The sequence below is a fragment of the Medicago truncatula genome, chromosome 7 (assembly GCF_003473485.1).
Source record: "Medicago truncatula cultivar Jemalong A17 chromosome 7, MtrunA17r5.0-ANR, whole genome shotgun sequence".
Lineage (NCBI taxonomy): Eukaryota > Viridiplantae > Streptophyta > Magnoliopsida > Fabales > Fabaceae > Medicago > Medicago truncatula.
The window spans coordinates 41,476,930-41,500,090 of NC_053048.1; the positions used below are offsets into that span (position 1 = coordinate 41,476,930).

General features: G+C 33.1%; 1 protein-coding gene and 1 long non-coding RNA gene across 3 annotated transcripts; both read right to left on the minus strand.

Annotated features, from left to right (window-relative positions):
* Positions 1-1,703: 1,703 nt before the first annotated feature.
* Positions 1,704-11,476, minus strand: LOC120576904 (uncharacterized). 2 transcript variants are annotated; one of them, XR_005642979.1, is made up of 5 exons: positions 11,179-11,476; positions 10,253-10,560; positions 9,627-9,841; positions 9,038-9,505; positions 1,704-1,986 (listed from the first exon to the last, which is right to left on the minus strand). It is a non-coding gene; the product is annotated as an uncharacterized lncRNA (long non-coding RNA). The 2 variants fall into 2 exon arrangements; XR_005642978.1 differs by lacking the exon at positions 1,704-1,986 and having other exon boundaries at positions 7,970-9,505; positions 11,179-11,471.
* An 8,148-nt stretch (positions 11,477-19,624) lies between these two features.
* Positions 19,625-22,940, minus strand: LOC120577161 (WAT1-related protein At5g07050). The gene is made up of 7 exons (XM_039828240.1): positions 22,670-22,940; positions 22,517-22,579; positions 22,150-22,266; positions 21,785-22,037; positions 21,533-21,691; positions 21,125-21,276; positions 19,625-20,731 (listed from the first exon to the last, which is right to left on the minus strand). Exons 1-7 carry the CDS (start codon positions 22,867-22,869, stop codon positions 20,494-20,496), a joined length of 1,182 nt encoding a protein of 393 aa, XP_039684174.1. The 5' UTR covers positions 22,870-22,940; the 3' UTR covers positions 19,625-20,493.
* Between the last annotated feature and the right edge of the window lie 221 nt (positions 22,941-23,161).

Sequence of the window (23,161 nt, forward strand, 5' to 3'; positions counted from 1 at the left end):
TCTCTCTCTCTCTCTCTCTCTCTCTCTCTCTCTCTCTCTCTCTCTCTCTCTCTCTCTCTCTCTCTCTCTCTCTCTCTCTCTCTCTCTCAGACCACGTCAGTATTGGACCAAACTGGGTAAATAAATTTGCGTGTGTTCTCAATCTTTTCTCGTTGTTTTCTACTTTTGCTTGTGTTTATAACTATCACCACACTGTTTTAGTTGCTTGATTAATTTACTCCATACATCTAAGTTTTTTATTGGTGTGATTTTTAACAAATTCACAACATTAAGTGTAGCTTGGGGGAAGCTTTTGAGAAGTTTAAAGAGAAATTTCCTTATTTTTTATACCATGGTTTCTTACCTTTTGTGATTTTTGTTTGTTTGTTGCTATTTTGCTTCCTTAGTTTTGTCGGTTTCTCAGGTGAAGTTGGATTAGGTTTGGAGATTTCTTTAGCATGGCTGGCAAGGAGAGCACTTGCACACAAGCAGACAGGTACATATATAGAGTATATTCCCAATCATAAAATATTTATTGTTTTCTATTTATTTTAATGGTTTTCATTTTCTAGTTTTGTAGCTTTATACACTTCAATGTTAAATTAGTTAAAAAAAAAAAAGGAAATGATAAGTCAGAAAAGAAAGAGTAAAAATAATAGTATAATATAGGGTGATAGTTCTTTTTCTATTTGTCAAGAGGTTAATAATGTTTTACCCCTGTAATATAGGATATGGATTCATCCCTTATATTATGAATAAAAATTCATGCCAATATCACATTTAAGGCATCATACAACTTTTACACTATGAATGAATTGTTCATAGTGTTTTCAAGACATCCAAACATTTCCAACATCAATGGAACTTATAATATTCATCGATTCATTTAGGATCGATCATCAAGGCATGTTGCATTCCATATCATAGTGGCAATTCATAGTCTTTAACTGCATTCGGGGTCATAAAAGCACATTGGATCCATCCCGTATATTTTGAATAAATATTCATATCAGTATCGTATTAAGGTCATCGAATTTTACGCTATGAATAAAGTGTTCATAATATTTCTTTTTGGGTCATCGAGGCATCCAAACACTTGCAACATTTATGGAGCAAATAACATCCATCAATTCCTTTCGAGTCATCGAACTATCTCAATAATTTCAAAATTAAGGCTCATATTTCATCTTTGGATGACAATTTATAGACTAGAATTGCATTCAGAACCACAGAAGCCTAATCATCTCTTATATTGTGAATAAAATTCACTCATTTTGCATTTAAGTCACCATCAAGCTTTTACATTGTGAATAATAAAGTGTGCATAATGTGGTTCTCTATAAAATCAGTTAGGCAGCCCAACACTTAAAAAAGTTAGGCTTAATTGCATTTTTGGACCCCTATCTTTTCAAAAGTTACGGTTATGGCCCCCTAACTAATTTAAATACAAAACAGTCCCCTATGTTTTGATTTTTTGGCAGTTTTGGACCCCAGTCCATTAGTGAGGTGCCACGTGGCCTCCTAAATAATACACGTGGCACCTCAGTAATGAACTTCAGTCCAAAACTGTCAAAGAATCAAAACATAGGGGGCTGTTTTGTATTTAAATTAGTTAGGGGGTCATAACTGCAACTTTTGGAAAGATAGGGGTCAAAAAGTGCAATTAAACCTAAAATTTGAGAATAAAAATAAAATTCATGCATTCCTACCATCAGACTTGGGGATATATCATCCCTTTATCGGATTAGGAAAAAAAGATTTCAACACGGGCAATTCAAATTTAAGAATTTGATTCAAGTCATAAATGATATCATCCATCTTTTACATTATGAATCTTTTAGATTCTTCTAAGCATCCGACTATAAATTTCTACAGTTTCATTCCTTTAGGCTTGTCATCCTATATTCCATCTCATTACCTTAGCTAACGAATAAATTGTCATCGGTGCCAAAAGATTCTCCATAGAAAAGCATAGTTTGCTGAATCATTCCAGTACTACTAATTCCACTGTAAAAAAATTCAAGAATTAAAACCTGAAAAGCAAGATAGAGTATAGAAATTTTTTATATTGCGTGTTCTAAAGAAGATGAAAGGACCAAACAATGTGTTTCATCTTCTTTAAAACATCATAACGTTCGAAAATGAATACAAAGAAGTATTGAGGCAGCCCATATAGCAAAGTGGAAAATCATAATCTAAAAGTGAATTCAAGGTCATAAAAGCACAATGAGTACAAACCTTTATATTACGGGAAGAAAAAAAAAAACACAATAGTAAATGCATGGAGCATACAAAATTCATATATCTTTTTGGATCATTGAGGCATGCCATATAGCACTCAATGACAATTCACGGTCGAAACATGAATTCAAGGTCATAAAAGTACAACAAATACAAACGTTTATAATATGAACACAAATTCATATCAATGTCACATGTAAGACATCATTAAACTTTAAATTATGATTAAAGTGTTCATAATCTTCTTTTAGGGTCAAATGAGGCATCCCAACACTTCAAAAATTTTAAATAAACAATATCCAATTTGCGTCATCGAGGCATCCTATATTCCATCTCATTGTGGCAGTTTACAATTTAGAATTGCTTTCAAAGTCATAAATGCACAACGGATCCATCTTTTACACTATGAATGAATTGTTCATAGTGTTTTGTTTAGGGTCATCGAGGCATCATAATAGATTCAAAATTTATGCTCATATATCATATATGAGTGACAATTGCACTTAAGATCATAAAATCATTAAAGCATCCAAGCACTTGCACCATATGGGACAAATAATATCTCTCAATTCCTTTCGGGGTATCGAAACATCAAATAATAGTTTCAAAATTTAGGCTTATATATATATATGACAATTCATATTATAGAATTGCACTCAAGATCAAAAAATCATCATGGCATCCCAACACGCAACATATACAATATCCGTCAATTCCTTTCGAGTCATCGAGACATCATAATAGTTTCAAAATTTAGGCTCATATATCATATATGAGTGACAATTCATATTATAGAATTGCACTCAAGATCATAAAATCATTGAGGAATCCCATCACTTGCAACATATGAGACAAATAATATACGTCAATTCCTTTCGGGTCATCGAGGCATCATAATAGTTTCATATGTCATATATGAGTGACAATTCATAGTATAGAATTGCATTCAAGATCATAAAATCATTGAGGCATCCCAACATTTGCAACATATGGGACAAATAATATCCGTCAATTCCTTTCAGGTCATCGAGGCATCATAAGTTTCAAAATTTAGGCTCATATATCATATATGAGTCACAATTCATATTATAGAATTGCACTCAAGATCATAAAATCATTGAGGAATCCCATCACTTGCAACATATGAGACAAATAATATATGTCAATTCCTTTCGAGTCATCGAGGCATCATAATAGTTTCATATGTCATATATGAGTGACAATTCATAGTATAGAATTGCATTCAAGATCATAAAATCATTGAGGCATCCCAACATTTGCAACATATGGGACAAATAATATCCGTCAATTCCTTTCAGGTCATCGAGGCATCATAAGTTTCAAAATTTAGGCTCATATATCATATATGAGTCACAATTCATATTATAGAATTGCATTCAAGATCATAAAATCACCGAGGCATCCCAACACTTGCAACATATAGGACAAATAATATTCGTCAATTCCTTTCGGATCATCGAGCCATCATAATAGTTTCAAAATCATGCAGGCATCATAATAGTTTCAAAATTTAGCCTTATATATCATACATGAGTGACAATTCACAGTATAGAATTGCATTCAAGATCATAAAATCATTGAGGCATCCCAACACTTGCTACATATGGGACAAATAATATCCGTCAATTCCTTTCAGGTCATCGAGGCATCATAATAATTTAAAAATTTAGGCTCATATATCATATATGAGTCAAAATTCATATTATAGAATTGCACTCAAGATCATTTAATCATTGATGCATCCAAACACCTTCAATATATGGGACAAATAATATCCGTGAATTCCTTTCGGGTCATCGAAACATCATAATAGTTTCAAAATTTGAGCAAGTCTAGAATTTTACTCGAGATCATAAAATCACATAGGCATCTCAAAACTTGCAACATATGGGACAAATAATAATCGTCAATTCCTTTCGGTTCATCGAGGCATCATAACAGTTTCAAATTTAGGCTCATATATCATATGAGTAACAATTCATAGTCTAGAATTGCACTCAAGATCATAAAATTACATAGGCATCTCAAAACTTGCAACATACGGAATAAATAATATCCGTCAATTCATTTCGGTCATCGAAACATCTTAATAGTTTCAAAATTTGTGCTCATATCTCATATATGAGTAACAATTCATAGTCTAGAATTTCACTCGAGATCATAAAATCACATAGGCATCTCAAAACTTGCAACATATGGGACAAATAATAATCGTCAATTCCTTTCGGGTCATCGAGGCATCATAATAGTTTCAAATTTAGGCTCATATATCATATGAGTAACAATTCATAGTCTAGAATTGCACTCAAGATCATAAAATCACATAGGCATCTCAAAACTTGCAACATACGGAACAAATAATATCCGTCAATTCATTTCGGTCATCGAAACATCTTAATAGTTTCAAAATTTGTGCTCATATCTCATATATGAGTAACAATTCATAGTCTAGAATTTCACTCGAGATCATAAAATCACATAGGCATCTCAAAACTTGCAACATATGGGACAAATAATAATCGTCAATTCCTTTCGGGTCATCGAGGCATCATAATAGTTTCAAATTTAGGCTCATATATCATATGAGTAACAATTCATAGTCTAGAATTGCACTCAAGATCATAAAATCACATAGGCATCTCAAAACTTGCAACATACGGAACAAATAATATCCGTCAATTCATTTCGGTCATCGAAACATCTTAATAGTTTCAAAATTTGTGCTCATATCTCATATATGAGTAACAATTCATAGTCTAGAATTTCACTCGAGATCATAAAATCACATAGGCATCTCAAAACTTGCAACATATGGGACAAATAATAACCGTCAATTGCTTTTCGGGTCATCGAGTCATCATAATAGTTTCAAAATTTATATATATATGTATATATATATATATATATATGACAATTCATAGTATAGAATTGCACTCAAGATCATAAAATAACCATGACATCCCAACAATTGCAACTTATGGGACAAATAATATCCGTCAATTCCTTTCGGGTCATCGAGGCATTATAATAGTTTCAAAATTTAGGATCATATGTCATATATGAGTGACAATTCATTGCATTCAAGATCATAAAATCATTGAGGCATCCCAACACTTGCAACATATGGGACAAATAATATCCGTCAATTCCTTTCGGGTCATCGAGGCATCATAATAGTTTCAAAATTTAAGCTCATATATCATATATGAGTCAAAATTCATATTATAGAATTGCACTCAAGATCATTAAATCGTTGAGGCATCCCAACACCTTCAACATATGGGACAAATAATATCCGTGAATTCCTTTCGGGTCATCGAAACATCATAATAGTTTCAAAATTTGAGCAAGTCTAGAATTTTACTCGAGATCATAAAATCACATAAGCATCTCAAAACTTGCAACATATGGGACAAATAATAATCGTCAATTCCTTTCGGTTCATCGAGGCATCATAATAGTTTCAAATTTAGGCTCATATATCATATGAGTAACAATTCATAGTCTAGAATTGCACTCAAGATCATAAAATTACATAGGCATCTCAAAACTTGCAACATACGGAATAAATAATATCCGTCAATTCATTTCGGTCATCGAAACATCTTAATAGTTTCAAAATTTGTGCTCATATCTTATATATGAGTAACAATTCATAGTCTAGAATTTCACTCGAGATCATAAAATCACATAGGCATCTCAAAACTTGCAACATATGGGACAAATAATAATCGTCAATTCCTTTCGGGTCATCGAGGCATCATAATAGTTTCAAATTTAGGCTCATATATCATATGAGTAACAATTCATAGTCTAGAATTGCACTCAAGATCATAAAATCACATAGGCATCTCAAAACTTGCAACATACGGAACAAATAATATCCGTCAATTCATTTCGGTCATCGAAACATCTTAATAGTTTCAAAATTTGTGCTCATATCTCATATATGAGTAACAATTCATAGTCTAGAATTTCACTCGAGGTCATAAAATCACATAGGCATCTCAAAACTTGCAACATATGGGACAAATAATAATCGTCAATTCCTTTCGGGTCATCGAGGCATCATAATAGTTTCAAATTTAGGCTCATATATCATATGAGTAACAATTCATAGTCTAGAATTGCACTCAAGATCATAAAATCACATAGGCATCTCAAAACTTGCAACATACGGAACAAATAATATCCGTCAATTCATTTCGGTCATCGAAACATCTTAATAGTTTCAAAATTTGTGCTCATATCTCATATATGAGTAACAATTCATAGTCTAGAATTTCACTCGAGATCATAAAATCACATAGGCATCTCAAAACTTGCAACATATGGGACAAATAATAACCGTCAATTGCTTTTCGGGTCATCGAGTCATCATAATAGTTTCAAAATTTATATATATATGTATATATATATATGACAATTCATAGTATAGAATTGCACTCAAGATCATAAAATAACCATGACATCCCAACAATTGCAACTTATGGGACAAATAATATCCGTGAATTCCTTTCGGGTCATCGAAACATCATAATAGTTTCAAAATTTGAGCTAGTCTAGAATTTTACTCGAGATCATAAAATCACATAAGCATCTCAAAACTTGCAACATATGGGACAAATAATAATCGTCAATTCCTTTCGGTTCATCGAGGCATCAAAATAGTTTCAAATTTAGGCTCGTATATCATATGAGTAACAATTCATAGTCTAGAATTGCACTCAAGATCATAAAATCACATAGGCATCTCAAAACTTGCAACATACGGAATAAATAATATCCGTCAATTCATTTCGGTCATCGAGACATCATAGTTTCAAAATTTGTGCTGAGATAACAATTCATAGTCTAGAATTTCACTCAAGATCATAAAATCACAGAGGCATCTCAAAACTTGCAACATATGGGACAAATAATAACCGTCAATTCCTTTTCGGATCATCGAGTCATCGTAATAGTTTCAAAATTTATATATATATATATATATATATATATATATATATATATATATATATATATATATATATATATACGACAATTCATAGTATAGAATTGCACTCAAGATCATAAAATAACCATGGCATCCCAACAATTGCAATTTATGGGACAAATAATATCCGTCAATTCCTTTCGGGTCATCGATGCATTATAATAGTTTCAAAATTTAGGATCATATGTCATATATGAGTGACAATTCATAGTATAAAATTGCATTCAAGATTATAAAATCATTGAGGCATCCCAACACTTGCAACATATGGGACAAATAATATCGGTCAATTCCTTTCATGTCATCGAGGCATCATAATAGTTTCAAAATTTAGGCTCATATATCATATATGAGTCACAATTCATATTATAGAATTGCATTCAAGAACATAAAATCACCGAGCCATCCTAACACTTGCAACATATGGGACAAATAAAATCCATCAATTCTTTTCGGGTCATCGAGGCATCATAATAGTTTCAAAATTTAGGCTTATATATCATATGAGTGACAATTCATAGTATAGACTTGCACTCAAGATCATAAAATCATTGAGGCATCCCAACACTAGCAACATATGGGACAAATAATATCCATGAATTCCTTTCGGGTCATCGAGACATCATAATAGTTTGAAAATTTGAGCTCGTATATCATATATGAGTAACAATTCATAGTCTAGAATTTTACTCGAGATCATAAAATCACATAGGCATCTCAAAACTTCCAACATATGGGACAAATAATAACCATCAATTCATTTCGGGTCATCGAGGCATCATAATAGTTTCAAAATTTATGCTCATATATCATATATGAGTGACAATTTATAGTACAGAATTGCACTCAAGATCATAAAATCATTGAGGCATCCAACACTTGCAACATATGGGACAATTAATATCTGTCAATTTCTTTCTGGTCATCGAGGCATCATAATAGTTTCAAAATTTAGGCTCATATATCATACATGAGTCACAATTCATGTTATAGAATTGCACTGTAGATCATAAAATCACCGAGGCATCCCAACAGTTGCAACATATGGGACAAATAATATCTGTCAATTCCTTTCGGGTCATCGAGGCATCATAATAGTTTCAAGTTTCAAAATTTAGGCTCATATATCATATACGAGTGACAATTCATAGTATAGAATTGCACTCAATATCATAAAATCGAGGCATCCCAACACTTGCCAACATATGGGACAAATAATATCCGTCAATTCTTTTCGGGTCATCGAGACATCATAATAGTTTCAAAGTTTAGGCTCATGTATCATATATGAGTGACAATTCATAGTCTAGAATTGCACTCAAGATCATAAAATCACCGAGGCATCCCAACATATACAAAATTTTAAGGAGCAAAAATAATATTCATCATTTCCTATCATTGGTTTTAGGATGATATAATCCCCTTTTCAAATTAAGAAAATTGATTTCAACTCACATAGACAATCACAGTAATGAATTCCATTCAAGTTTTAAAAGATATCATCGAATTATGAATTCTTTAAAGTCCTCAGGCACCCTAAACCGCTTCAAAATTTAGGCTCATATATTGTGGAAAAAAGATCTTGCAGCATTTCATAAACCCTAACAATTTAAATTTTGATTTACAAAATTGTACAGGGTTGTTGTTGTTGTTATAGCAGAAGATTGAATGAGATAATGGCTATGCTAGCCTAACAACAAAATTCTCAACACGTACCAATTGTACAGGGGTTGTGAAAATTCCACGGTAAAAATGTTCAACAATTAAAAGCTAAACATCAAGATAGAGATAGAAAAGTACCATTGAAGAAAAAAGTACCACTGAAGGAAAAAGAACCCAGCAACGAGACCAATGAAACCACCAACACATCACTGCATCACCTTCGAATCGCGAGAAATTGCGGGTACACACGTTTCCTACCATTGAAGAAGAATCGTAACCTTCGAATCGCGAGAAATTGCGGGTACACACGTTTTCTACAAATATCTTCTTATGTAATTTATATATAATCTCAATATTGTCATCAAAATTTGTATGAAACCAATATCGGTGATTATGGTCTTATATTTGGTTCAATTGAAGAAGCCATAAGACTGTGGTTTTAGTAAACGATATTCATTGACTAATTATTCAAGTTTAGTGTAGTTTCATTTCCCATTCTTTTTTACTATAGAAGTATGTATCAGAAAAGTAAAGTGCATTAGATGGCACCAGGAACAAAGGGCTGAGTTTAACACCGTATCGAGCGGCTATTACCCACATGGCTATCTGAACAATGAAAATAATACAAACACAAAACATTTTAAACTTGACAAACCTCAGCTGTTTTAATGCTTTATAGTCTAGAAAAAAATTTAATGTTTGGTGGAAAACTGAACATATAACTTACCTCAAAAACTCCAAGAATAGATAAGAAACCACCAAATAGAGGCACAACGTTAGCAAGATAATCATCAAGTGTAGCAACAGGTTTAAGGAAGAATCCACTCATCAAAGCAACCGTTCCAAAAGTAGTAACAGCAAATGCAACTGCACTTAAGTATTGCTCATATTTGTTGACTGAAATTGGAGATCCATTTCTGCTTTTGGTTGCACCATACAAACCTGAATGTACAAAGCACACAATTAACTGAAAGTCTTAATTGTATTTTTGTCCTTTAGCTTAAGTATCGTGTGATTTTAGTCTTCATAATCTTAATTTTTTAAATCAAATCCTCATACTTTTCAAATGAAACAGATTTGTTCTAACATTAACATTTCTTACAATTGCTAATAAAAAGTAGCCCTAAATAGAGAACAAACATAAACCTTATAATCTTATATCACTCTCCATTCTAGTTGTTAGATTTCTTTACAACTACCAAAGGATTTCCACAAAAAAAAAACTTAACAGAGAAAATTAAATCTCAGTTTTGCAATATCATAATACTACTCTATTGATTAGTAACTAATTGAATACACATTTGGGCAAAAAGTTTTTTACTGTTTCTATAAAGAGATTGCCGGAGAAATTACCCTGTCGGTGGTGATATCAAAAAGACTGAATCTACGGCGACAGCGATTGAGATTACTTCGGCAGAGAAAGTACTTCTGAGCATGACTTACATATATATGCTTTCACAGTGGCGGAGCCAGACAAAAATGTTTGGGGTGGCTGTCACTAATTTCCCTTTCAATTCTTGGATTCTCATGAACTTGTTCAGGTTCGGATGAAGAAGTTATAACTTCATCTCTTTGAATATCAACGGCCTCTTGAAAATAAAATCGATTCTTTGAATCCTCATCTTAACTTTTCCAACTGTGTGCTCCAATAGTATCCTCACCTGTTAATTGCAAGAATCAAAACCAACAGCAAGATCAGAAAGAGTAGGTATGCAAAATAAGCAAAATATATTTACCAACATGAGAGACAACAATTATTCGAAAAACATAACAAAATTGAACCATTTATTTAGAAAAGCATAAGCCATAAATAGTTAGAAAAGCATAAGCCACCTGAGACAACAATGATAGTTAGAATAGCATAAGCCATAATTTAACCATTTATTTGTACATCTCCCGTTTCCGTGAGAAGTTAAAGAACATTAAACATTATAAAACAACATTAGTAACCGTAAAACAACATTATAAAACAAACAGCACTACTATGTTCCATTGTCTATCTATCTCCACAAACAAGACATGTAGCTACTTGCCTTGAGATTTTCTTTATTTGGAAAATAGAACTTAACAACTAGTAGCTATTTGGTAATCTTCGCACAAGTGATTTACAACTACCTTCTATTATACATTTCATTGCAATATGTACTATCATTTCTAGATTTTCCCTCTTTTTATCAGGGATTTTTTCTGGACATATAATCATCAATTAAAGAACGTATAATCATCAAAGAAGAATCAGATTTAAAGGAAAATACATTCAATTTCAATTTTCACATTACCTAAATTAGGGTTTTTGGAGAGAGATGGAGATAACACAGAAGATGGAGGAGGTCAGGAGGATGCGTCGGCGGGTGATGGATGGAGAAGAAGGTGACATGTGACTGGTCGCGGCGGCTGGCCGGCGGTGGTGTGGTGGTTGGGTTGTCTGGACTCGATTTGCTTTGTTGTTGGGAGAAGAAGAGAGCGCGTACTGAGTTCTCCCTACAGATGAGAGAGAAACAGCAAGACCAAATGAGATTGAATATGAAAATATTAATAATAATGAAGGGTATAATGGTAATTTCCAGCAAATAATGGGGTGGGGATTGTTGTTCCCACGTATAGTTTGGCTGTGCCACACAAGTAAAATACGGAAATGTCCTTCGGCAGTTAACTGCCGAGGAATTTGAAATCCGGCTGCAGTTAACTGCCGAGGAAAATGTTTCATCCGATGAAACAGCTACTTGCTCTCCCTACACACTATTTTCTTCATCACCTTCATTTCCAGCTCCATTCAATCCCAAAATCCATTTTTTTTTTAATCAATTTTTGATCCAAAATCATTCAAGCATCAAGCATATGAGGTATCAACACACTATTGACGTAAAAAAACAGGTATTGTGCATTTTATTCGATTGATTTTTTTGGTGTTTTATGGGTATCTACGTCAGTCACGTAGAACTCTGTCATGGGAATCCTCGGCAGTTAAGTACCGAGGAACTCTTGGTGAAAAATTTCACAACGAAAAAATGGCAGCTACTGCCAGATTTTCAAAAAGAAAATTCTTTTGTGTTTTTTTTGTTTTTTTTGTTTTAATTCATTATGGCATTGATGTTTATACATTACTTAGTTGTTAATTCATATTTATGTGTTGTTTAATTATAGTAATGGTAGAGAATGCGAAAGATGTTCCGGGAGAGACAAAACAAAATTTTATCGAAAATTCCGGAGATGTCAAACCGCCTAATGTTGAAGCGAAAACAAACATAGATGGAGCTTCCATCCATGTTGAAGCTTCAAAGTATGTTGGCGGCTCCGGTGTACTCCCACTTCAACCCCACGAGGTCGACACGGCTAAGTTTTTTTCAGACGACGTTAAGTCGAAAAATAGAGATGAATTGCTTGAGTGGGTGCGTCGACAAGCAAATAAGGCGGGATTTACAATTGTCACACAAAGATCAAGCTTGATCAATCCAATGTTTCGGCTAGTGTGTGAAAAGAGTGGAACTCACATAGTTCCGGAAAAAAAAACCGAAACATGCGAGAACGGGCTCAAGAAAATGCGGTTGCTTATTCATGATTAGTGGATATCAAAGTAAGCAAACAAAGGAATGGGGATTGAACATTCTTAATGGAGTTCACAACCATCCCATGGAGCCGGCTTTAGAAGGACACATTCTAGCCGGTAGATTAAAGGAGGACGACAAGAAGATCGTATGTGACTTGACCAAGAGCAAGATGCTTCCAAGAAATATTTTGATACATTTGAAGAACCAAAGACCACATTGCATGACAAATGTGAAGCAAGTGTACAATGAACGTCAACAAATATGGAAGGCAAATAGGGGTGACAAGAAGCCGTTGCAATTTCTAATTTCGAAGTTGGAGGAGCACAACTATACTTATTACTCAAGAACACAACTTGAAAGTAATACTATTGAAGATATTTTTTGGGCTCATCCAACATCCATTAAATTGTTTAACAATTTTCCAACGGTTTTGGTTATGGACTCCACGTACAAAACCAACATGTATAGGATGCCAATGTTTGAGGTAGTTGGGATGACTTCAACCGATTTGACATATTCGGTTGGGTTTGGATTTATGACACATGAGAAAGAAGAAAACTTTGTTTGGGTTTTAAAAATGTTGCGTAAACTTCTTTCGTCAAAGATGAATATGCCTAAGGTGATTGTTACCGATAGGGATATGTCTTTGATGAAAGCGGTTGCACATGTTTTTCCGGAAAGTTATGCAATGAATTGTTACTTTCATGTGCAAGCTAATGTTAAACAAAGGTGTGTCTTAGATTGTAAATATCCTTTGGGCTTTAAAAAGGATGGGAAAGAGGTGAGCAATCGCGATATGGTGAAGAAGATAATGAAGGCATGGAAAGTTATGGTTGAATCGCCCACTCAACAGTTATATGCAAATGCATTAGTGGAGTTCAAAGATTCATGTAGTGATTTCCCAATTTTTGTAGATTATGCCATGACCACCTTGAATGAAGTGAAGGACAAATTTGTGAGGGCATGGACAGACCATGTGTTGCATCTTGGTTGCATGACCACAAACAGGGTCGAATCGGCTCATGCTTTGTTGAAGAAATACTTGGACAATAGTGTGGGTGATTTGGGTACTTGTTGGGAGAAAATACATGACATGTTGTTGCTTCAGTTCACTGCTATACAAACATCCTTTGGTCAAAGCGTTTGCGTGTTGGAACATAGATTCAAAGATGTCACTTTGTACTCGGGGTTAGGTGGTCATGTGTCTAGAAATGCTTTGGACAACATTGCTTTGGAAGAGACACGTTGTAGGGAAACATTGTGCATGGACAATGACATTTGTGGTTGTGTTCAAAGGACATCTTACGGGCTACCATGTGCATGCGAAATTGCTACTAAGCTCCTTCAAGAGAAGCCAATTTTATTGGATGAGATATACCACCATTGGCTTAGGTTATCTATGGGTGAAGAAAGCAACGAAGTTGCTTTTTGTGTCGAGGTTGAGTTGAAGGCTATTGTAAAACGTCTAAAGAAACTCCCTTTCCAAATGAAGCTTGAGGTCAAAGAGGGTTTGCGGCAATTGGCATTTTCTGAAACCACCTTGATGTCTCCACCACAACGAAAAGTACCAACCAAAGGAGCAAAGAAAAAAGTCGACATTGCGAGGTCTAAAGGAAAAATTACATCGACTAGTCGGATCCCTTCTTTTTGGGAGGTTGTTGATTCCCAAAATCCGGATAGCCAACCGTCACCATCACCAACAACATCATCGTATAAAAGGCAAAAAGGTGCTCGTCTTGGTAAAACATCACTTTCCCCACTTCCACCACCTACTCGGTATCCAAAGCCTAAGGCTATCCCGGTTATGCGTCCTATTGATTATATGTCACGCTTTATGCTTCCATTTATTGAAAAAATGGTGGATGTTATCGGCGATGGACATTGCGGATTCCGGGCTATAGCCGAGTTCATGGGCTTGACCGAAAAAAATCATCTCATGATCCGTACACATCTTATTCAAGAGTTGATAGATCATAGAGATGATTATGTTGAAGTATTTGCGGGTGAGGATCGTTATAACTACATTTTAAACGGATTACATCCTCCCGCAAATACAAAAACTTGTGCACATCTTGTTGATAAGTGATTGACTTTTCCGGACATGGGACACATTGTTGTTAATTATAACAAAATGTGTGTGGTGGTGTTGACAAATCTTGTAGTTGGAAACTCGGAATCGTTTTTCCCACTAAGAGGGCCACCACCGCCGGGTAATCAAAAAACTCCCATCTTGTGCCTTGGGGCAATTCCAAATCATTTTGTGCTTATTTCCTTGAAGAATGGTTGTCCACTACCTCCATCATCTACGGAGTGGCACAATCACAAGAAAGAAGATGCGGTGACTTGAGAAGATGAGTATTTGGATCAACATGAGTTGTTCCGAAAGTTCATGGCTATTGAAAGTGGAAACAAACCGTCCAAACCACAAAAGGAGTCAAACAATGCGGCGCCTATTTTGTTGGACACTCCCAAAAAACCAAAGCAACAATTTAAAGTTATTGCGGAAGATGAGGAAGATTCTATGTCACTTGATCTTCTCCAATCACTTGGTCTTTAATGAGTGGTTTTTTTGTCGGTGTTAGTTCTTTTTTTTTTGTAGAAATTACACCGATGTATTTTTTGGGGTCGAAATTGTAACGCCAATTTTTTGCGGCCAATATATAACTAACATTATGTAATTTATATATATATATATATATATATATATATATATATATATATATATATATGATAATATGACTTTTATGTGGTGAAAATAATGCAATACTTATTTATAGCTTATTAATGTTTACGCATTTCATTTATTTGTTATTACATTTCATTTAATTTTGTTCTAATATATGATTCTTTTGTTAATTTTTTTTTCAAGTGAGACATGTCTGAGGTTGCACAAATTGAAGGGCGTGTTAGGTACTCCGCGTTTAAAAAGACGGTTAAGGTTATGATAACACCGACGGACTCTCTTGACAATTTGAAGGCACAACTTAACACTTATTTTGAGCATCTTGGTGAAAATCAATATACACGTCACTTGTTTGGTCAAATGCCATGCATAGACCTAGGAGAAGATAGAGATGAATACGCATGGAAAACGGCAAGCTATATGTCTTTGCTTATTCGCGACGACGGTGACGTCGGATTTATGTTTTGGAATATGGTGGAAGATAATATATTATATATGTATGTTCGTTCCATATGTAATTACGTTGAATGTAAGTAGGGATTTAATTTAATGATGTGTAATGAGTAGTTTAATTATGGACACTTTGTAATGTTTTGATGAATTTCAAACGTTTGTTTAATTTTAACCAAATGTCGGTTTAATTTAATTATGAACAATTGTAAAAGATATTGTACTTATCTTCATTATGTCCGAGTTTCAATCTTGTATGAATTATTTTGCCTTTGGAAATGCTTTGGTTTAATTACAGGTAAAAACTGGCTGAAAAAATGGCTTGGAAATGCTTTACAATTATGCAGACCCACTGTCTGCATAATCAGATTTCCTCGGTAGTTAACTACCGAGGTTTTCCTCGGCAGTTAACTGCCGCCGGTTTCCTAAAAACTTCGGCAGCAAACTGCCGAAGGACATTTTCGTATTTTACTCGTGTGGCACAGTCAAACAACATATGGGAACATCAATTCTCCTTCCCCTTGCCACCCCCAGTTCAGCCACTGCTGTTTTCACACAAATTTGCAATCGCTACAAAACCAACATGAACCTGTCAAGATAAAATTCTGCAGCAATGGCATTATCGGCACCAAAAACAATTTAAATCACCGTTGGTTACTAACACAAATTACCTGATTTACATTAAATAATGACACTAATGAAAAATAAAAACCAACATCAACCATGAAACCTGAACATATGAAGCAAATATATTCTAAAACATTTCAATTAACACAATTTAACTCAACTCCTCACAAACCAAATCCAAATCCAAATTTAAACAGTTATGTTAAATCAAAGCCAAACTTAAATTAATGAATGCCAATTATAACAATCATATGTACACAGTGTCGTAGGGCATCAACTCCTCCGAACTCTCTAGTACCCACTTGCTTAATAATGGTATGATGTGGGATGTTTTGTATTTGTCGTGCTTTTAATTTCACTTAACTATCAAAAATTAGCAGCAAATCATCAAAATATTCAAGTTAACAATAAAAGGCATTTGAGAAATATTTGAAATGTGTTGTTCTTTTAAGATTTAAATCAGAGTTAAATAACAAAACAGAATTGAAGATTCTCAACTTTGGTACCATCGAAAATGTGCAATGGTAAGGAAAGGACAGGACAATATCCAGATGAAATTTTGACTACTTTTGATTCTTCTAATTTCATTCGCTAATATATGTGCAATGGTAAGGAAAGGACATCGTTCTTTTTCACCAACTTTTGTGGGGGAAAAAACCCCTTTATGAAGAAAAAAAAACATAAAGACTCCCAATAAAAAGTATATCATATACACTAACAAATCATGCACACAAGTTTGTATCTCTCAAAAATAACCAAATTAACAAAAAAAACTAGCTTAATTATGTCGAAGCAATAGAGAATGTCATAAAAATAAAACAAACAAAAAACCTCCTATATACTTGTCACTAGTCCTTGTACGTAGTAAGGTTACTTAGCTTTTTTACTTTGAGAGCCTTTTTATTTGATCTATCTTTCAAGTTGCTAAAACATATCCATTTGTGCAATAAAGAGTGTCTATTATTGAAACCCACTTAAGTCATATTACTTCAAAAGTTTCTTGGTCAAAGAGATCATTCTAACACTAAATGTTAAGTGTCACATTGATATCGAGTCCTTACAATCAATATCATTCAACCAATAATAAAATATGTATCTTTATGGTCTTTCTTTGTCTAATTTAATACGAATCATTCACCGTCTTTACATAATTTTATTGCAACTCTATAATGCATTAGCTTTATTAAATGTTTGAAAGCTAAGGCTTTCTATTCATTGAGAACACAATAATCAAAGTACGTGTAATTCTCGTGCATGTAACACCATAGAAGAAGCTTGCTCAATCAAAGGTTTTGTCGTTTTGGGATGTGCGTGTGAAAAATATTAGCCAATTATCTAGCTGATATTTTGTGAAGGGATCAAACGCAATAGAGCCACTAAGAGTGTTTGGATGAAATATTTAAGAATCTCGTTTAGTTTAATCAAATGTCTTAAGTTTTAAATGTTTTGAACGTATATTGATAAGAAAAAACTTTAGAGAATTTTACCATCAATTGTCGTAACTAGACGAACTTTCAAGGAATTAAAAGATATCACAAGAATACCCCTCAAATAAGCATATATTTTTGGTACCTAAAGTTTTGTTGACAAAATGAATTCAAAACTTAAATTTATCTTAAATTAATTAATATAATGAATAAAAAGGGAACAATGTTATTAAATGATTTGATGTTTTGGTACATATCCAACAAAACTATTGAGTATGGAAGTACTCAAAAAAATTTAATATAAAAGAAACAATAATTAGGAAAAAAAGTTGCAATAAAAAGAATATTAAAGGGTGTGAAATAGTTGTAATCTCTAATTAGTTTTTTTTCTTAATGAGAGCTTGTTTGATGAGCATCCATAATGATAACTACTTCCCCTAATAAGTATATTGGGAAAATGTTAAGTAGTGTACCCGAACACTAGTTAAAATCTTAAATAGTAATTTTTTATGAAAGTTTTTGTAATTTGTGCATTGAAAATTGAAAATTTTAACATTTTTAAATAATAATTACTTAATTTAAAATGTTTAAAGAGTATTTCGGAGACACTTGTTTACAAGAACCTGAGTATTATATCAAAAAGACAACTCCTCTCTGCCATAAAAAAAAAAAAGGATGATTATCAAGATGAGTGCTTTGTAAACACTCTTACTTTTGGATCCCATCTACATCAAATTACACCATCACTTCAATTATTATTATATTTTAATATTTTATTAAATGTAATGATATAGAGTTAATATATTTTTTTACAATCCCGATATAGAGTTAGTGAGGCCCATTTAATAAAAAGTTTAAGGTGGTAAGTTGGAGAGAATAGTAATAAAATTTATAAATTATAAAATAAATAATGTGTATATGTAAAATCCTTTTAAACTACCCAAATATAAAAGTTTCATTGTAGATATTCTAAAAGATTGTTTATGAAAAATAACTTTGAAAATGTGTCATCTTTCAAAAAGAAAAATTATCAATGTGTCAAAAAATAATATTAATGGAGGGTATTTTAGGTACAGTTGCACTGAAAATAGAAGAATAGGTTAAATTTTGATTATATAATGCATCGCCGTTAATTCATTGGATAGAGTTAAAATTCATACTATACAATTAATTTACATGTTTTTTTTAGGAAGACAATTAATTTTCGTGTTAGAACAGTAACTAGTAATATATATACCCTTGAGCCGTACCACAAGAGCATTGTGAGGGCTAGTAATCCCCCACAACAAACACTTGAGTCAAAATGGAAGGGTTATGGGTCTTTTTATTATAAATTTGTTAACAATCACCTTTTTTTTTTTTTTTTTTTTTTTATGTAGAACTTCTAACATTTGCGATATTTTGGTTTTCACTTTCAATTGTATACTTGAAATCAATATGAATATACAATTAGAAAACATATTGAATTGAACTTTGATACTTTATTGTATAAAAATTTATAAATTACAAATATTGTTAATGTTTATCAAATTTTATTTTTAATTGGTATGTGTAATTCAAGTTCATTTGTTAGTTTTGTAATTCAAGTTAACTGAGATAAATTCAAAGTTAGTTAAGATAGAAAGTAGTTATGTAGTTTGTTGTGGTCTTTAGCTCCTTTCAAGCAAAGTTTGTTAGCTTTGATTGATTACTTGATCAGCAAGTAATGTACATTAACTTGTATATAAATATGATGTAAACACAATTTCATTGTTAACGAGAATAACAAGTTTACAATCAATAGAACATTCTCTTCTTCTTCTCGATCAATTCTCAATTCTTTCTTAGAAAATACATAACTTGCATTGCAAGTTATCATTGTTGCACTATCATCATTTAGGCATACAAATTAATTGGGTTAACCTTGATTTTAAAATTGGTTTTGAACACTATTGAGTTTTTTTAAAAGGAAAAAGGAGTATATTAAGTAACCACGCTTAAACACAAAAAGTACAAGAAAAATCAATGCTAATTATATTATATACAACCTTCACATTTCCAATTTTCACATGAAAGATATGAGATGTGCCTCATTCAGAATTAAATCTGACGATCTCTGTTACTACATCGCAAAGCTGCACTTTTCACCACTTGCCACAAGCTATAGTAATGCTGCAACCTTTAGCAGATTAAGAATTATGCAGAAACATAGTGTTCAACGACTTGCAAGACCTTAGTTGTCTTATCTTGAAAAACATATAAATTTCTCGCCTTCTAATCGACCACATACTAGCAAACTATAAGGTTAAAAATTTCTCCTACAAAAATGAGGATTTTTCTTCGTTGTGAATACTATTGACATCCCTAGCCAACCCATTAATTTTGACCATACTTTGAAAACGAAAATGAGCATTCAAAGAAACGATGTTTAACCGATTCTTTTGATCCCCGCCCTCCAATGCAAATTTCATCTTCGTTGTATTTTCCCTCTCAAGAATAAGATTGAATTTGGACGGGGTGCAATCCTGAATAGTCCGCCAAACGAATCTATAGTTCTCATTTTCCTTAAACCCTCCAAAATTTGGTCTCGTAACTCCATTCTCCATCTCAAATTCCACACCCACTTACCCCTCTTCACGCCACCTTAAATCCACAACTTTTGCTTCCTTATCCAACAAAATTTTAAATAGTCTACTATACTGCCTACCACGGCTCCACTTTTCACTCCAAAACGATGTATCTCTTCCGTTCCTAACTACCTTCGTGATAGATCCCGATAACCAATTTTTGTTAATCATCCTCCCTTCTCAAATCTTTCCACTATGCTTAGCTAGAACGACCCCCTTCCCAATTCTTCTCTTCCTAATAATATCTACATGCTTAAACTTTTGGAACACTAATAATTGCTACCCTCAACACTTTAGTAGCTTCACCCTTTTGCATTTCAATGTCATTTGTTTCTTCAACACCTTCAATCACTGTTTCCAATATTACTCCATTTTCTACACAACACTTCATTCCCTCAGTTATCGTCTCTTCTTCAATCTCTTTATTTTCTTTGCTTTTGCCCCATAGAACTGAGTAAAGTCCTATTACGATCAAAATAGCTCCAATAACACTGCAATCACAAATTAAATTAATTAATTAATATTGATACCAAAGTGTTTACCACTGTTCACATGTTGTGCTTTTTTATGATTGTGATGTTTCATTTTTAATGCATAATTTTTTTTCTTCTTTTTTGTGATAAGAAAATGATACAAAAAAGCATAGAGAAGAAACTGCATGAAAACGAAGTTTATTTCTCACTAAAATTTGATATGTTCATTGGATTGGACAGGGTTTTGATATTATTTGTGGTCCACTTGTGATGCAATATTAAAGTTTGAGATGTATCAGCATCACAATTATAATTGTGGCTGTATTATTCACATTTGTCACTATTTTTTTTCTTTCAAAAGTATTATTCAACCAAAAAAAAAAAAAACTTTATTATATAACATGGACTTACCCTCCAAGATATAATTTTTCTGCAAGGATGAAAGTGCCCATAATTGCTACAATGATCATCATCAAAGGACTGAAAGCAGTGACAAAAACTGGCCCTTTCTTTTGCATGACTATCCCTTGAACATAGTAGGTAAGACCTGATGATATTATACCCTGCTCACCAAAGTTTACATCCATTAATACCCTCAATAAATTCATAAACAAGCATAAAAAATAGGACTAAAAACGATATATCGACTGCAATCATGGTCGTGACACATTGTTTTTTTTGTTAGTGCCACCAGAAATGTCTCTCCATATCCGTTACTAAATTTAGTGACGAGAAAAATAGTGAATTTTTTTTCGTCACTAAAATTTTGATTCAACCCGCGACTGCAAGTTAAAACTTTGCTAACGAGGAGCGACTTACAGCATATGCTGCAGCTAATAGGTTCATGTCCCAACCAATGCTCCAAGCATTTGGGTTATGCTCCATAACAAAAGTCACAGCAATTGATTGAAGTGTGCCCAAGGAACACACTATGGCTGTGAGTGAGAGTTGAGCTGAATATTTCCTTAATGTCACAGCCTGCATTAATCACAAAAAAGAATTTCAATATTCAAATAATGTATAATTTCAATTTTATTCTCCATTTTCTTAATTTTATAAACAGTTACATACCTGAAGTATGAAGAAAGAAGCCCAAGCAAAAGTAGCAATTATGAGCAAAATGGAACCTTTAACCCAATCTTTTTCACCAGAATCAGTAATGTTTTCAGGTTCATAATTTTTAGGATGATGCATGTATTGAGAACTCAATATATTAATAACTTGTCCTTTGTATAATGTCATCAACATGGCCCCAGCAACTGTGATTACAGTTCCAATCACCTTTACTTGGCATCTTAATTTTCTCATGTCCAATTTTTCCATCCTAATTTATTCCAAATAAACCAAGTTAAATCATTTAATACCAAAACATAAAAAGAATATAAAAGATAAGGAAGACATAACATATTATTAATTAGTTGATTGTGTATATATACCTGAAAATAACTGCCATGACAAATGTCATTGCTGGTAGAATATTGCTAATAGCACATGAGTAGGTTGGGGAAGTGAATTTCAATCCAGCATAGTATAGATTCTGATCAATCACAGGCCTAATAAAAACAAATAACAAATTTTAGAACATTTTTCGATGGCACATATTTTTTAGAAAGAATGAACACAAGCAGATTCCTCGCAATCGGTAATCTTGACAATTGATTTAGACTAGACTACTTTGATTTATCAAAATCACGTTGTAAGCCATTCAATATCTACAACAGTCAAGATACCGACGACTGAAGTGCTTGTAGGAAATTTCGACTGCAGGAATACTCGTAATTCTAAAGCGAGAAAAGTACTAACCCGAGAAGTCCCAAGACGAACATTTGCATAAACATAAGAAATGTGATCCTTGGCCTTATCTTCCTGCAAATGACAAGAAAGAAAGATTGATGAGAAAATGATTCAAATATTAAGCTAATGATTTTTCTACCATTGAGAATAAATGATGGATACCTTTCAAGAACAATAGCAAATGGAGCAATAACAGCAGTAGCAAAAGCATGTCTATAAACAACAAGAACATAGTGACTCATTCCACGGTTGAGTGAAACCTTTGTTATTATGTTCATACCAGCAAATCCAAATTGTAGAGAAATCATAGCTATGTAAGGTTTGCATCTTTGAAAAAAACTTGAACATTTATCTCCTTCCATTTTTTTTCTCTATTAGTACTAAGGTACTCAAAAACTAGGAACAGAGTTGTATAAAGAGGAGGACTAGAAACACTTGAATTTGTTTCTGTTGTCTCTCTATTGTATTTATAGGCTTCCACGTAGAGATTTAAAATAAACAATTAATTAGAAAAACTTTTTTGATTTAATTTGAAGCGTGTAAGAATTGATATCATCATCAAGCTCACACGTGAGTTCCTTTTAGTGCTAGGATTAGTAATACGTATGGCCATGGATATTCTTATTTGTTGTGTGTGTATATGCATGAACAATA

Bases quoted from the DNA above. Each gene is read 5' to 3' on its own strand.
- LOC120577161 (XM_039828240.1), bottom strand. From the start codon at position 22,869: ATGGAAGGAGATAAATGTTCAAGTTTTTTTCAAAGATGCAAACCTTAC. The intron at 21,277-21,532 runs GTAAGTCGCTCC...TTTGGTGAGCAG, and splicing joins TATTAGCTGCAGCATATGCT to GGTATAATATCATCAGGTCT. The intron at 20,732-21,124 runs GTAAGTCCATGT...TTGTGATTGCAG, and splicing joins GAAAAATTATATCTTGGAGG to TGTTATTGGAGCTATTTTGA.